Genomic DNA, 14,959 nt, shown 5'->3' on the forward strand with positions numbered 1-14,959 from the left:
GTGGAGAGTGCAGCTTTGCAAGGGGCTTCTCACAAAAGTCTGTTTCACAGGGCAATGTGCAGCTGAACAGGACTTGTGTTTTGTAGGTAATGAGAAACAAGGACAGTGGCACCGCACTTGATGGTGATGTGTTCACATCTTGCTTTGTTCTCCCCTGATCAAAGCCATGCAGATGCATTTATTCTGGTAACTTTCAGTCATATTGAGGTGAGGAGATACAGCACTGATTCCCTACTATTTTCTGACCTAGCTTTTAGCAGTTCTGCCTGCAGAAGTAGACTTCAGTCCTGCTTCCTGCAGCGCCTCCCCCTAGGCTGCGCTACAGCCCTACAGCACCTACACCCGTGCTCCAATAGCCAGCTTTTTAAGAGGGAGGATGTTTGTGGGTTCTGCCCTGTGTGCCCCCCCCCCCCCCCGCAGAAGTACATTCAGTTTGCAAGGAAGTAACTCTTTATTCGTTTTTTTAAAGCCACCTGAGCAGCCTGGCGCCTGAGCACATGGCTTGCCTATCACTAGCATCAGAGTTTGGGCTGGGAGGTTTGCTTAGCGCAAAGCAGAATATAGGCTTGAATTAAGCTATTGTATTTCTGCAGAATCGGTGTACAAATAAGCAAAGTTTCTAGCTTGCTATTGATGACAGCCATACGTAGGGCAGATGCAAAGTTAAGCGTGTTACTTTAATAACTTCATTTTTACAGTTACTCCTGTAGATACAGCAGAAAACACATAAATATGGAAAGTGAGAGAACTTTGGAAGATCAGTTACCATGAGCTGCTAGCAGTAGTGGTAGTGGTGCATGCAAGTAGTGGTGCATGCTTTCTGTCGAGTGACCTTCAGATAGCTTTGAGCAAAATGGTGACTGCTGCTCTTGTCTCTTTGCTCTTGGAGGTTTGGACAGACCTTTGACAGGATGTTGGGATTTCTGAAGAACCCGGTTGTGGTTACTGCGGAGATAAATGTGAACCTTGTGGCATTGACTGTGATGGGATTAATAAGCCGTCTTTGGGGGCTTTCCTATCCACGGGCTGTAGTGTAAGTAGAATAGTTTATTTTTACTTGAATGACACAGACTTTTGTTTTTTAAACATTTGTGACTAAGAATGCAGGAGTGGAAGAGCAGAGCTTGCCTGATGTTAGCCTCTGTAAATACAGTGATACAGAAACTCCTGACGGGAAGGTAAAGGGGCAAAGCCACGGTCCTTCATTGTATTCCTAGCTTTCTGCACCAACAAATCAGTGTTTCCTTTTTTCTTAGTATTACTTCCAGTTAGATGTGACGTATTTCTTCCTCTTGTGTTTCAGTTTTGATGAAGTTTATTATGGCCAATTCGTTTCACTCTACATGAAGAGGATCTTCTTTGTGGATGACAGCGGCCCACCTTTTGGCCATATGCTGCTAGCTTTGGGAGGTAGGGCATCCCCTGAAATTGAGAAGTGTCTGTTGCCTGTTGCTGTGGAATAGAGAAGTGCTCATTAGAAATGAGCTGTCAGATCCTGTTACTGGAGGAAAGCACAAGGCAGCCGAGAGATTCTGTCGTAGAGAGAATTAGGATTTCCCTTACTTTGTATCATTAGGGTGCTCTTGCATGAGTACTGGGGAGTTGATGGAGCCATGTATCCATTATCTCATTGTTAACCAGTCCTTTGGATAAAGAGAAAGGTAAGATAAGAACTGCTAGTGACTAGAAATAGTAGGCAACAATCAGACTTTCAGGCCTGAGTTCCTTTCCGTAGCTGAGATACGCACAACATAAAGGTGTCTGTATGGGAAGGAGAGATTAAATATACCTGTAACTTTGCGACTGAGAATCTGTTGTTCCCAATTCACATTCTTCACGCCTCTGCACATTATCAAGGACTGCTGCAGGCAAAACAGTACGAAAGAGGACCCTTTTGGGAAAGAGGGCTTTCATTCATGGAGAAGCTATGTGTTTGGGAAATGGTTCCAGGACCAATTTAGTACCAGTTTTTATACTTGTTTTGAGACTGGAAATTCTGAATTGTTGCTTATGTTGTAGGTTACTTAGGAGGATTTGATGGAAACTTCTTATGGAACAGGATTGGAGCTGGTAAGAGCTGATTTTAACTGTCTCATTCTTTTGAGAAAATAATCAGTATTTCAGCAGCTGACAGATTCCTTTTGCCTGACTAGTGGAAATAGTGCTTTATCTGACACCTTCACTCCTCCTCTTCAGTAAGTCTTCTGCAGATCTTGAACAGAAGTTTAAGGCATTATGTTTCCATAGCACAGATTTTTTAAATCAATTAAAACAGTTTAAGCAGTAGAAAACTGGCAATAAATTACTAAGGGCAGGAGTTAGATTCAACAACTTGTTGTAGTCATAAGGAGTTCTGTATTGATCTGTCTTCTCGGCAATCAATAGTTTCCAAACTTGTGAATCACTGTTGTCTCCTCTTTCAGAATATAGCATGAACGTGCCTGTTTGGTCCTTGCGACTCCTGCCAGCTCTGGCTGGTGCTCTGTGTGTGCCTTTAGCATACCAGATTTTGGTAGAACTGCAGTTTTCCCACTGTTCTGCACTTGGAGCTGCTCTTCTGATTCTCTTAGGTGAGATTATTCCCCTGGGCCCCATTCTTCACAACAGAGGGAGAAGAGTCCCTTTTCCCCTTGTGAATTTTTAGGTTGCGTAAAAGGCTGGAGTAGCATCTAATGCTACAATTAGATGCTAACAGCATATAATGCTAACAACACATTGGAGCCCACTTTCATCCCTGGCCTGTAGCAGTCTTTGGTGGGCCTCTCTGGTCTCCTCTATCCTTACAGCTCTGCAGCAGGCCACCATTATAGGCTGAGGCTTTCTACAAGTTCATTTCATTATTAAGCAAAGCGGGCAGCCTTAACAGACTCACAGAAAACCACTTTTCTTGCATCCAAGGAGGCCTGTACTCTCTTCCTCAGAGGTTTACAGGATGACTTACAACATGCTGTTTTTTAACAGCAGGATGACCCTACTTACAGTCAGAGCTCATGAAATTTCTTCATCTCCAAAGTGCAGCAAACCAGTCTGTGTCCTTAGCACCATGATTTGACACTGTTCTGGTGTGTATAACTCAGGTTGTTTTTTTTCTCTGAGGATCTACTGGCAGCTGCCTGAAAGGGAAGGAGCCTCTCAACAGCCCTTTAGCAGTCTGATAAGAGAAACCTCTCCTAGCTACTGGCTGCTCTGATTCTGGCTCAGGGAATCTTGCACAAAGCAGCTCATTGCAGCTCCCTGTCTTGAAGATTTGTCATCATGCTTATTGCCTGCTGGGGTCACTGCCTTGACTCTCTTTGCCTTGAGAAGCACCTCTCTGGATTTCCCAGTATTGATTTTCTTTGCCTTTGTAGGCAAGCACAGCACCTTTACCTGCCTCCTGCTAGACTTTACTACTTGCCCACCTCTTTGTCCCTGGAGACAGTTATGGCCATGTACTTTGCTCCTGCTGGAAGGTTTTTATCCCTTTTAACCCAACACCTCCCTATTACAGCCAGTAAGATTGCAAATGAATTGGCTGTCCTTAAAGGGTCAGGTCCTTCTGTTGGATAATGATGTGATTGTCTGAGGTACCACTTGCTTATAGATAAGTTTCTCTAATTTTGTGTCTGTCTCTCTTTTCCGACAGAGAACTCTTTGATCACTCAGTCAAGGTTCATGCTTCTGGAATCAATACTGATCTTTTTTATCCTACTTGCAGTTTTGTCCTACCTGAAGTTCTACAATTTGCAAAGGCACAGGTAAAGCTGGATTGTCTCCCACCCTTTTGGATATTCTTGTGGTGACTTTTTTTTTGCCACAGACTGTGTGGGGTTTTTTTTCTGTAAGTCACTTCACCATGCTGCAACTCACTTCATCTGTCTGTAAAATACAATGCTTTGACCTCTCAGATGGCTGCCCCAGAAGTTTTCTCTTCTGAGCGGTGTTAAAGACTGTTTTAACTGGTAGCAAGATTGTCTTTTTTATTTTACAATGAAGATAAAATCCCTTGGAACACTCCTTTGCCCACCCAGATTTTTTATTGGAAGGTTTCCTTCTGTGCACAGAAACATGGACGATAACAGGTCACTTAACGCTCCTTTGTTACTGTTTACAGGCACTGAATGTAGTGATTTGCCTCTTGTGACTTCACAGTTCTCTGATCCGTGCAAAGGATAAAGTAATCTTTAGTAAAGTAATATTATCTTTAAACTGAGCCCAGCAAGTGATTTAATACATTTCTTTTATCTGCTGTAATATCAGAAGGCAGGTAGTGTTCCGTTTTGCTTTTCAGGATACAGAGAAGTACATTTAACAACACCCTGTAGGTCAGAGCTGAGTGTTGGTGGCATGGGAGGTTCAGAATTAGATACCTTTGAGCAGAATAAGGAATAGTGAGGTCCAGCAAGTCATTTTCCGGTTAAATTAGCTGAATTCAGGATCCGAAGAAGGTGCCCAGATCTCACCATAACATCATTTCCTTTGTCCTTTTATTTAAGTTCCTTCTCTGGGAGCTGGTGGTTTTGGCTTCTGTTGACTGGAGTAGCTTGTTCTTGTGCAGTTGGGTAAGTGACGACGTCTTACTTTGTTTTAGTAAGCTGACTTTCCTGCCTACCATCTGAGGTATCAGTGGAACTTTGGATTTTGAAGGCTGATTATTGGTGCTGTTCTGAGCAGGCATCTCCATGACTCTTAGTGAGTTAGGTCATTTCTGTAGAGAGGATGTCAATTCACAGTGAGCAATACCAGGCATTAGAGGGTACTGACCTGGGAAGAACAAAATGCATTTCTCAGAGATGTCTTTATGTACTAAATTAGCATCAGCATTTCACCCCTCCTTCCTACTTTCTTCAAGCTTCAGTTAGTCTGAATTTAGGGACTCTGTGCTTTGTGATCTGCCACCTTGTTATCAAAGTTCTGTGTCACTGCAGTTATTTAATGTAATTGGCAAACAGATGATATCTTCTGGTGTCAAAGCCTTGAGGCTTATTTATGTTGTTGTACCAAACTTGTCATGGATCTAAATCCTTGGACTTTAATGCATCCTGGTCAAGAGAAAGTTTGAATGTTTACGTCTTGTATTAAGTAATTGCGTAGTTTTTAATTGTGTTCAATTTTTATGCATTTTTTTCTCAGAGTGAAATACATGGGTGTGTTTACCTATATGCTGCTCTTGGCCACCGCAGGATTCCACTTCTGGCACATGATAGGAGACCATAAATTGTCAAATGTAGGTAGCACAACATGCAAAATCTATTATACATAACTTTTCAGTACAGGAGCCAGCTAGGAGCCTTGCAAGCCCACAGATAGCAATGCTGTCTGTAGCTAGTTTTTGTACTAAAATTCCTTGTCATAGTCTGCAAACCCTTCTGTCATAGAACACTTTCCCAGCTCAGTTGCTGGAGAAGATGGAGTTAAATTTAGATAAGCATGTGTGCGTGGCTGGCTTTTCTGCTCTTATCCATGTCTTGGTGATTTGTGGCTCAAAACCTATACTGTTTCATATACCTCCTGCTGGCTCCGGTTCAAATCCTCGGAGGAAGTTATCCAGCTGTCCATGAAGTTATAGCTGAATGAGGGTGGCTGGGGAAACTTAAAAAAGACAAACAAAAGAAGCCAAGTGCATATTTTTACTATCTGGAGCATGAAACCATTGAGTTCTCTGTATTCTTCTAGGTTTCCTTGACGTGCCATTTTCTAGCTAGGGGACTGGCCCTCATCATCATCCCAGTGGCAATGTACCTGTCCTTCTTCTATGTTCACTTGGCTTTGCTGTATCGCTCTGGGCCTCATGACCAGATTATGACAAGTGCTTTCCAAGCCAGCTTAGAGGTAAAGGAAATGTGGTCATGAAAATGATTTATTAGGGGAGAAGAGGAGGAAATCTGTCTTGTGTTCACTAGTAGAAGAAAGGTGTGCAATCTTGTTCCTTTGATCCCGTATATTTGTTCATGTCATTTAACTGCTTTGCTGCTGTAGTACTGTTTTAAGATGAAGCAATAATAACTGAAATCCTAATAACAGATGAAAAGATTTTCCCAGTGACCCAAGAACAATATGTTCACTCTTCTGCTGAAGATTTGTCCCTTCCTACAGGATACTCTACAAAAGTAGATACAGTACTGAACTCTTAAGTGATGACGTTGTATACTACAGGATGGTAGTATGGTTTTCTGTAGGAAGGTGCTTAGTCTGTCTTTTAGAACAGCATGGCTTTAGGGATATTCCCTGAGACCCTGTAGTCTTTCAGGCATTGGTGTATTTACTGTCTGCTAGGTATGGTGCTGCAAGACTTGATTTTTGTAGCTACAACCAAATGAGACAGCATTGTGCTAAGATACTGCTATGTTAAAGTTACAGGTGACTCTTAATGGAATTTAAACAACCTCCGGGTTGTTGCTTCTTCTTTCCACTTATCCTATCATTATGTTCCTCAGGGTGGGCTGGCTCGAATCACTCAGGGTCAGCCCTTAGAGGTGGCCTACGGCTCTCAAATTACTCTGCGGAACGTGTTGGGCAAGCCCATGCAGTGTTGGCTCCATTCTCACACGAATACTTATCCCATCAGGTGAGCAATCTGGTTGGGGCTGTATTGTTAGGGTTGCTCTGGTTCTTCACCTGCCAGTCCAAGTATCTCTGTTTGGGTCCTGGCAGTCTCTTCATTAGTCCTCAGAGCACACTGCAGATGCACAGATTCTCTGTGCTCTGTAGGGATGGAGCCAGTCATCTGGTGCTGGTTTGTACTGCTGTGACTCTGTTAGCACAGAAATGTACTGTTACACACCTGTGGGTTTTTTAATCTTCTGTACAGGTATGAGAATGGCCGAGGTAGTTCCCATCAACAGCAGGTGACCTGCTATCCCTTCAAGGATGTGAACAACTGGTGGATTGTCAAAGATCCTGGCATGTGAGTATGCAAGAGATTTAAATGCCAAGCTGCTGTAAGCATAGCTTCTGTATGCTTCCAAAACCTAACCAGGGCATACCTTGTATTGAACATAACTGTTCTCTGCTTATCGGCATAGAGGCCATGTGTGATGCTAAATAATTTCAGCTGCAGAGTTGGTAAGGGCAGCTCTTTGCACAGTCCTCCTCAGTATGGTAAAAGCATTATTGAGGACTCTGAAATTCTGTCTGAACTGCTCCTGCCAGAACATAGGCTGTGTTGTGCACAACGGGAACTTCAAAGACTCATGAGAGCGGTGGGAACTCTTCAGGTGCTTTGCATGAAAGGGAAGTTCTGCTTTTTGAAGTGTGTGAGCCATGGCATTAGAGTGCCTTGATGAGTTTTATCAAACTTGAATGGGTCTCAGAAGGGAGTAGAAATCACTTTCGCAGAATGAGTATTTCTTTGTATTTAAAGTGGGGGATGAGCTGTAGAATCTGCCACATGGGGAGGGAGTGGCACATCCAAGTGGGTGCTTGTGTCTGAGAGGGCTGGTTCATGCTGAAGTGTTTTGCCATTGTAACTGTTAGTGAGGAGTAGGACTCTTTGCTCTTGTAGTTTTGCCAGTAAAAGCCCTTGTGTGATATCATTTCATACTGATCAAAAAGTTGCTTTTGTAGGTTTCTTGTGTTGCTCTGGGAACTGCATAAACAGTCCTACCAGAAGGACTATGTGCCGTTATAAATCATACCCACATTGGGAAGGTTTGTCCATAATGCAAACCTTTCAAGCAGGGACTCTACCAGAACCACAGAAACCCAGCATCTTCTTAAAAATTTTCAAAGTCAAGACTTCTACAAGCCCTGGAGGCTATGAAGTCCTTCTGTAGAACAGTAGAATACAGGCAGCAGTTAGGTGAACTGTAACGTCCCCCTTGCCAAAGCATGCCTTAGCCCTGTCCAGAAGCAAGATGAGAGTTTGGTCTTTGTGGTGGAGATACCCATTGATCTCTCTTATAATTCTGCCAAAATTATAAGTAAGAACACCTGTCAGACCTCACTGAAGCCCTTACTCATTCCACAGAAGCCACCAACCAGCTGTGTGGTGGGAATAATCTGAACTCGCTCCTGACTGACCTGGATTCAGATCACTGACCTAATGACTGGGCTGTGGGTATCCCATTACCGATCCTCTGAGTCACTCTGCCCTTAACTCACCTTTGCCTTGGTGAGCTTTGTTTTCCATTCTAGTACAATCTATAGATTGCTTGAATTTCTCATCCTACTGCCTGAATGTTTGTCCCTGCCTGCAGCTTCTTGACCTAACGGTTTGGTCATGACGAGGTTGCATTATATATAAAGAAGAATGTAATAATTTCCTCTTGGGTGTCACTCCACCAGGCAGCAGCTGGTGGTGAGTAACCCACCCCGTCCTGTCAGGCACGGACACATCGTGCAGCTGGTCCACGGCATCACAACTCGGTACCTCAACACGTAAGTCCTTTCCTCATACTCTCTCAGGCTCTGCCGATCCTGCTGGCTCATTCTGCTTTGTTGTCTCTCAGAATAACTATTCAGGGGTTGAAGCACAGTGACCCTTGCATTCAGATATGCTATAAACTGCCTGTTATTCATGGATTCTCAGAATGGTGGGGCTAGGAGGGACCTCGTGGTTACTTACATAAGCCATCCCTGTGGCCCACAGAAAGGATGCGGTATGCTTATTTATTTTTTGCAGTTGACCTGGCAGTGGGATTTCATACTGATCACAAACTGTTCAGTGGCTGATAGCTGTTCTGGTCTTCTCTACTAGTGGCCTTTAGAGGGGCTAGTGTGGTTTCACCCATGTTCGCAATTGATGATAGTTCTGCAGATTCCTAAATACATAGTCCCCTTTGTGAGTCTTCATCCTTGTCCCTTCGCTGCCTCTGCCTCAGGCAGGTGGAGATATTTAGTATTTTGTGTAACTTGACTTAACTCAAAGTCATCTACCAGCTCCACTGACATTGATGGCATACTCCTGCATAAAGGTTGTGTTCTCAAAGTTAGGAGAATGTGTTGGAGAATGCAGTGTGCTGTGTCTGATTGCCACAGATTCTTGCTTGTTTTGCAGACTGTAGTATGAAATTGCCTCCTGACTGCTTCCCAAAGGGTGTCTGTGTGTAGGAACATCCCTAGGAAGGGAATGTTCTGAGCTTGGGTTTTTGCTATGTCCCTTCCAAACCTAGTTTTTTCATTACTGGAAACCCCAGTGAACAGCATGTCTGTTTGCCACAATCACTGCTTGTTCTTCGGCCTGGCATAGCAGGCATCTGTATTGGCTTCCTCTGAGCTGTTCCTGGCAGCTCTTGGTAGTGGGGAGTGTTCTCTTTCAGAGTAAACAGTGCAATCTGTATAAATGAGTTGCTTGGTTTTGCTTTATTACTGAATCTGGTCTAAGCCAATTCAATACTTTACTTTTATAGGTTTGCTTTTTATATGAGTTTGGGAAGTGGTGTTGGAGGATCTTACTGTACTTGTCTTCTAGGCATGATGTTGCTGCCCCTCTTAGCCCCCACTCCCAAGAAGTTTCCTGCTATATTGATTATAACATCTCCATGCCAGCACAGAACCTTTGGAGAGTGGTGAGTGGTCAAAGGGAAGGGAAGAGCTCATCGTGTTCCAGCTGAAACAGCTGAGACAACATAACGATCAAAAGACATCTTTCTGTTGTAGGAAATTGTAAATCGGGAGTCTGACACAGATGTGTGGAAGACAATTCTGTCGGAAGTGAGGTTTGTTCACGTGAACACCTCTGCAGTGCTAAAGGCAAGTGGATTTATGTTTATTTACTTATAGCTTTTCCTCCATGCAGTTCTTGTAATCTCATAAACTGCTAATCTCTCTGCTCCAGAATGCCTAAACCACTGAAACAAATAACCAGATAAGTAAATAAAAGGAAACAATAAACTTGCTCAGTGTGATAAAAGGGCAGTATGTGTTTCAGGTAGTCATACTTCATTCTTTTTCAGCCTGCAGAGCCATCCTGCTGCTCAGGATGTTGTGAAAACTGTCCATAACTGGGGCTTAGATACTGCTTCAGAAATTGATGCTGAGCCTGTGTGTAGTTTTGTGGCAGAAGCTGGAATGGTTAAGGAGGATCTCACCACAGAGATCACCCTGAATCACTGACTTCACAGCTGTAGCATTTGTTGAGACAGTATTGCACAGTGACTCTTCATGTACTTTCTAGTAGTCCCCTGCTGTGATGTGCTGCTCAGGCAGGGCCTAGGAACTTCCATCCTGAAGTCCAAATTGGCAGGACTGTAAGTTTACAGTCATCTTTCACTTTCAGCTCAGTGGAGCATCTTTACCCGAGTGGGGATACCGGCAGCTGGAGGTTGTTGGAGAGAAACTGTCCAAAGGCTACCACCAGAGCATGGTGTGGAATGTGGAAGAGCACAGATATGGGAAAAGTACGTCTCAGCCATGTTATCAAAGCAGATTTCTGTGACTGGGGGAGGCTTCATGTTGATGGGAAGGTGGTATCATGTGTATGTGTGTTCAGCAGGCTCTGACTCTATCAATCAGGAGGTCATAATCCTTAGAAAGCCCCTTAGAGCACTAACACATATATTGGAGAAGGGCTCCCGGGAGTGTGAGGAGCCAGGGCTATATCATATGTGCTCTCCCCTCTTTCTAGCTTTTTACCTGTTATGTGGTTATTTCTGAGCTATGCTCTTTTCTTCCAGGCCAAGAGCAAAAAGAGAGGGAAGTGGAACTCCACTCTCCCACGCAGATGGACATAAGTAAAAACCTCAGCTTCATGGCAAAGTTCACAGAATTGCAGGTGAGTGTCTTCTGACTCCCTTCATCTTTCCTTCTGCTGCAGAGCAGGAACCTGAGCGTTTCTGCAAACTCTGAGCCTGAGGCTTCATTGTTTATTCCTTGCTGATGGAGTAGTTTGGCTTCCTCGCTGAAAAATAAAAATATTTCTGAATGCACTTAGAAAGGCATTAGGGAACTGTGCAAGTATGCTATTCAGTAATGAATACCCAAGTGATTGTGTAAAAAAAGGGGAGGAAGATCAGCTGGGCACCCAAAAGCTCTCTGAAACTAAACTGTAACGTGTTGTATACGTGATCAGTAGCATTGATTCCCCTTGATAACACTGCAGAAATTCACTAAGGAAAGTGCATTATATAACAAAATAAAACCATTTCATTGCTCAATATCCAGTATGAGAAATGCAAAAAAACCTTTTTCCTCTCACAGGTTAAGAACTTACTATCTATCTTACATCTGGAGCTGTTTACCCATGCCTGCTATCCCACAAATTGTTCCAGTTCTGAAAGGCTTCTGTTTACTTTTTTCCTAGTGGAAAATACTCACATTAAAAAATGAAGACACAGAACATAAGTACAGCTCCTCTGCTCTTGACTGGATCACAATGGACACAAATATTGCCTACTGGCTCCACCCGACCTCTGGTGTAAGTATGAGGGGTAGAAGTAAACGTGAACCTGGTGAAGAAAGCAGACTTCAGTTCAGACATGACCTCCATGAGTGTGAGTGTGAGCAGGGCTGCAGTTCCTCCAAGGAGCTGCTCCAGGATGGACTCTTCCTGTGTTAAGAATATATTTTCCCTGGGTCGGGGCTTTTTTTTGCATGTGATACAGCTTTGACAGTAGTTGCTTTTAATTAAATTATGTCTTCTTGCACATTTTTTTTAGTAAAGGAAAGGAAAACTGCAGTTTAATAGTTGTTTCCATTATTGATTCCATTTAGAAGATGAGTTCATCTCCAATAGCACCTTTTAAATGCCTCACATTACAAAAGAGTCTTAAAGCAGCAAAATTTATCAACTAGCTTTGTTCCAGGAAAGATCTGCTAGCCAGGCACATTCTGACATTTAATTTAGCATGTGCAGGTAATATTTAAACTTGCCTAAAAGAAAAGAACTGCAGCATATTCTTGGTTCTGGCTTAGATCATCTTCTGTCCTTCAGGCCCAGATTCACCTCCTTGGGAATGTTGTCATCTGGGCTTCAGCTAACGTTGCTGCTCTGGTCTATGTGTCTCTGTCCCTGTGGTACTTGGTACGACGAAGGAGAAAGATTTACGACTTTCCTGAAGGTCTGATTCCAGAGTGTGTGTGTGTTGGGGGGGGTGGGGTGGTGTGTTTGTCTTTTGTTCTGCTGCGCTAATGGATCCAAACAAACACATGGATTTTTTTTGCAACTACGTGCTTGGCTATGCCAGCGCTTTGTCCTGCCCCAGAACCCTGAAATTTTTATTTCGGACACACAAACATCTAGAGTAGCCTATGAAGAGACTGATTTGTGGTCATCGCAATGTGACCAGTACCTCACAAGACAATATAGTAGCCAGCATAATATTTATTTAAATCTTACCCTGGATGTAGGAAATGTCCAGGCATTAGATTTGGATTCTACTGAGCCCTTTTGTGATGATTTAAGAGAGGCAGGTACTGGCTGTGTGGGGCGGGGTTTATTTTAGATGTGCTCATTCCAACAGAGGTACCATCTCCTCTGTGTGGCTGGGCGGTTGTACGCTGACCTTTCTGGCAGTACATTTTGTTGTCATGCTGTGAAGCTGCTTCATGTTGGCTGTAATCCGTCGTGATGGGTACTGCATAAAAGTGTGACAAAATTTAACCATTTCCCTCCATTGGGTGTGGTCAAGTTAAAGGTCATATTAGCACAAACTACAAACTGTAGAGTGTGGGGGAAAAAAAACAAGCATGCAAGTAGACAGCCTCTTAGAGACTTTAGGTTTCCAGGGTCATGCTTTGAGATGGCATCTCCTGTCTCCTACAGATGCATGGCAGCTGTGGGTATCAGCCGGGGGGATCTGTGTTGGAGGCTGGGCTGTGAATTACCTGCCCTTCTTCCTGATGGAGAAAACGCTTTTCCTGTACCACTACCTGCCTGCCCTCACATTCCAGATTCTCCTGATTCCCATCATATTACAGCATCTCGGCGATCATCTCTGCAGGTACTTGGTTTTAACAGATAGGCAGGCAGACAAGAGAAGTGACACAGCTCTTTTCTCCAGGGCTGTCACCTTGGCAAGCTGCTGCAGGGAGAGCAGTGATTTTTCCAGCAGTGGCCAGACCTTCACATTTGCCTTTAGAAAAGTTAGGCCATATGCAGATCTTTTTTCCTTTTGGATGAAGTGTTCGCTCTCTACAACTACCTGAAAGGGGGTTGTCGCGACGAGGGTGTTGGTCTCTTCTCCCAAGTAACTAGTGATAGGACAAGAGGAAATGGCCTCAAGTTGCGCCAGGGGAGGTTTAGATTGGATATTAGGAAAAATTTTTTCACTGAGAGAGTGGTCAGGCATTGGCACAGGCTGCCCAGGGAGGTGGTGGAGTCGCCATCTCTGGAAGCGTTCAAAAAACGTGTGGATGTGGCGCTTCAGGACATGGTTTAGGGGACATAGTGGCGCTGGATTAATGGTTGGACTTGATGATCTTGAAGGTCCTTTCCAACCTAGTGATTCTGTGATTCTGTGTTTGGCCAGCCTTGATGTAACTAACTCGACTGCTCTTTCCCTCTCTCATCCCAGATCTCTGCTTCTCAAGAGCATGTTCAGTGCATTGATCGTAGCCTGGTTCTCTTCAGTTTACCTTGTCTATTGCACATTCAGCCCTGTGACCTATGGGGAGCCCTCGCTGTCTGTTACTGAACTCAAGGACTTGCGCTGGAAGGACAGCTGGAACATCCTTATCCGAAAACAGTAACAATTACAATCTGGTTACAGGCAAAAGGAAACGCCTTTTATGCAAAGCCAAGAATTTATTGTTAGTATAATTGAAATTTTAACAGTCTGATCAAATAATTGATAGTAGTCCAGATCTAATTATTACAGGAAATGAAAATAAAATACTGTTACAGAAAAGGTCTCAACAGTAATATTGCCATTATGAGCACAATTCTCAACCTCTACCCCTGTTACAGTCACCTCTCCACTGCCCCTTGGGGTCTGAAGGTTGCTGACCAGTCAACAGCATGCCAGCTCCTTTGCTGGAAAGAGCATGCTGCAAGGGTTTCTTCTTCCTCTTTCCTGGGAGTGTGGTGTTGATGGTTCCTTCCTTCTTGCACTACGTTGCACTTATTTAGGGCTATTTTATATGTTCCCTAGCACCTTGGTCTGCAATTCCATGTTACAAGTTCCTATAAATTGGTACTCTCCAACACACTGGATACTTTTCTGTTTTCTTTGTTACCCCTAAAAAAGGGAATTTCCCAGCGCCAAAGTTTACACGTCTTTAACTATCAATAACTGGCCCTGCAGTTGTCAGCATCATCCCATGACTATATTGCTCAGCAATGCATTCTTTGCCCCCACTTCCAATGCTCTGCTATCATCATCCCTATTTCATCACATTACAGCATTAAGCTAGGTTTATAAATAGTTTGTTCCACACAGAATAATGGCTTGTTACTATTATCTATGTATAATCATTTGGCATAACCATAATTTTTATGAAGCCAAGTAAAAATAAAACAAATAATACACATTAAAAAAAATTGCTGTTGCAGCTACACAAGCTAAAACAACGCTTCAGGCAGGGCAGGAAGTCAGCCAAAGCCAGACGAATCCCTTGACCTTGTGGTGCTTATCTGAAGCCTGTGGCACATTGCTAGCAATGGCGGTATTGTATTTACTGGGCTGCGGGGTTACACCTCAAATCTCACAGGAAGGGGAACTCTGAGCAAAGTAGAACTGATCATGCTGACAAGGAAACCTGCTCCAACTTGTACACATGGGTTCAGGGTAAAAACCTTGCAGGTAACTCAGCCCATGCCCTGGCCTGCACAGCCAGGGGAATTCACAGGGTAGGAGAAGGTGCAAGTAAAGGACTGGGATTGCTCAGTGGGGAATTGGTAATATAGCTCTGTACAGGAATTCAACGAGGGTTATAGTACCTACACCACGCTTGATTTTTTTTTCCATGTGGCTGCAGCAGCAGGATTTTGTAATACAGCTCCAAGCTGACTAACAGCAGCCCTAGACAGACCACAGTGCTTCTACCATAGAGTTCCTTACTGCTCTAAGAAATGCTATTCAAGGCTGCTTTGAGCCCCCCG

General features: G+C 43.7%; 1 protein-coding gene across 1 annotated transcript; it reads left to right on the forward strand.

The window, feature by feature from the left end:
- Positions 1-911: 911 nt before the first annotated feature.
- POMT1 (protein O-mannosyltransferase 1) lies at positions 912-13,608 on the forward strand (the record flags this gene model as incomplete). The annotated part of the gene is made up of 19 exons (XM_082009019.1): positions 912-1,033; positions 1,304-1,410; positions 2,020-2,070; positions 2,424-2,570; positions 3,626-3,737; positions 4,476-4,541; positions 5,113-5,206; positions 5,656-5,811; positions 6,417-6,547; positions 6,791-6,886; positions 8,266-8,358; positions 9,392-9,488; positions 9,580-9,672; positions 10,199-10,319; positions 10,596-10,693; positions 11,222-11,335; positions 11,852-11,978; positions 12,683-12,860; positions 13,434-13,608. The coding sequence occupies 19 exons, from the start codon at positions 912-914 to the stop codon at positions 13,606-13,608; spliced, it is 2,178 nt and encodes a 725-aa protein (XP_081865145.1).
- Between the last annotated feature and the right edge of the window lie 1,351 nt (positions 13,609-14,959).

The sequence above is a fragment of the Phaethon aethereus genome (assembly GCF_964289735.1).
Source record: "Phaethon aethereus genome assembly, chromosome: 20".
NCBI lineage: Eukaryota > Metazoa > Chordata > Aves > Phaethontiformes > Phaethontidae > Phaethon > Phaethon aethereus.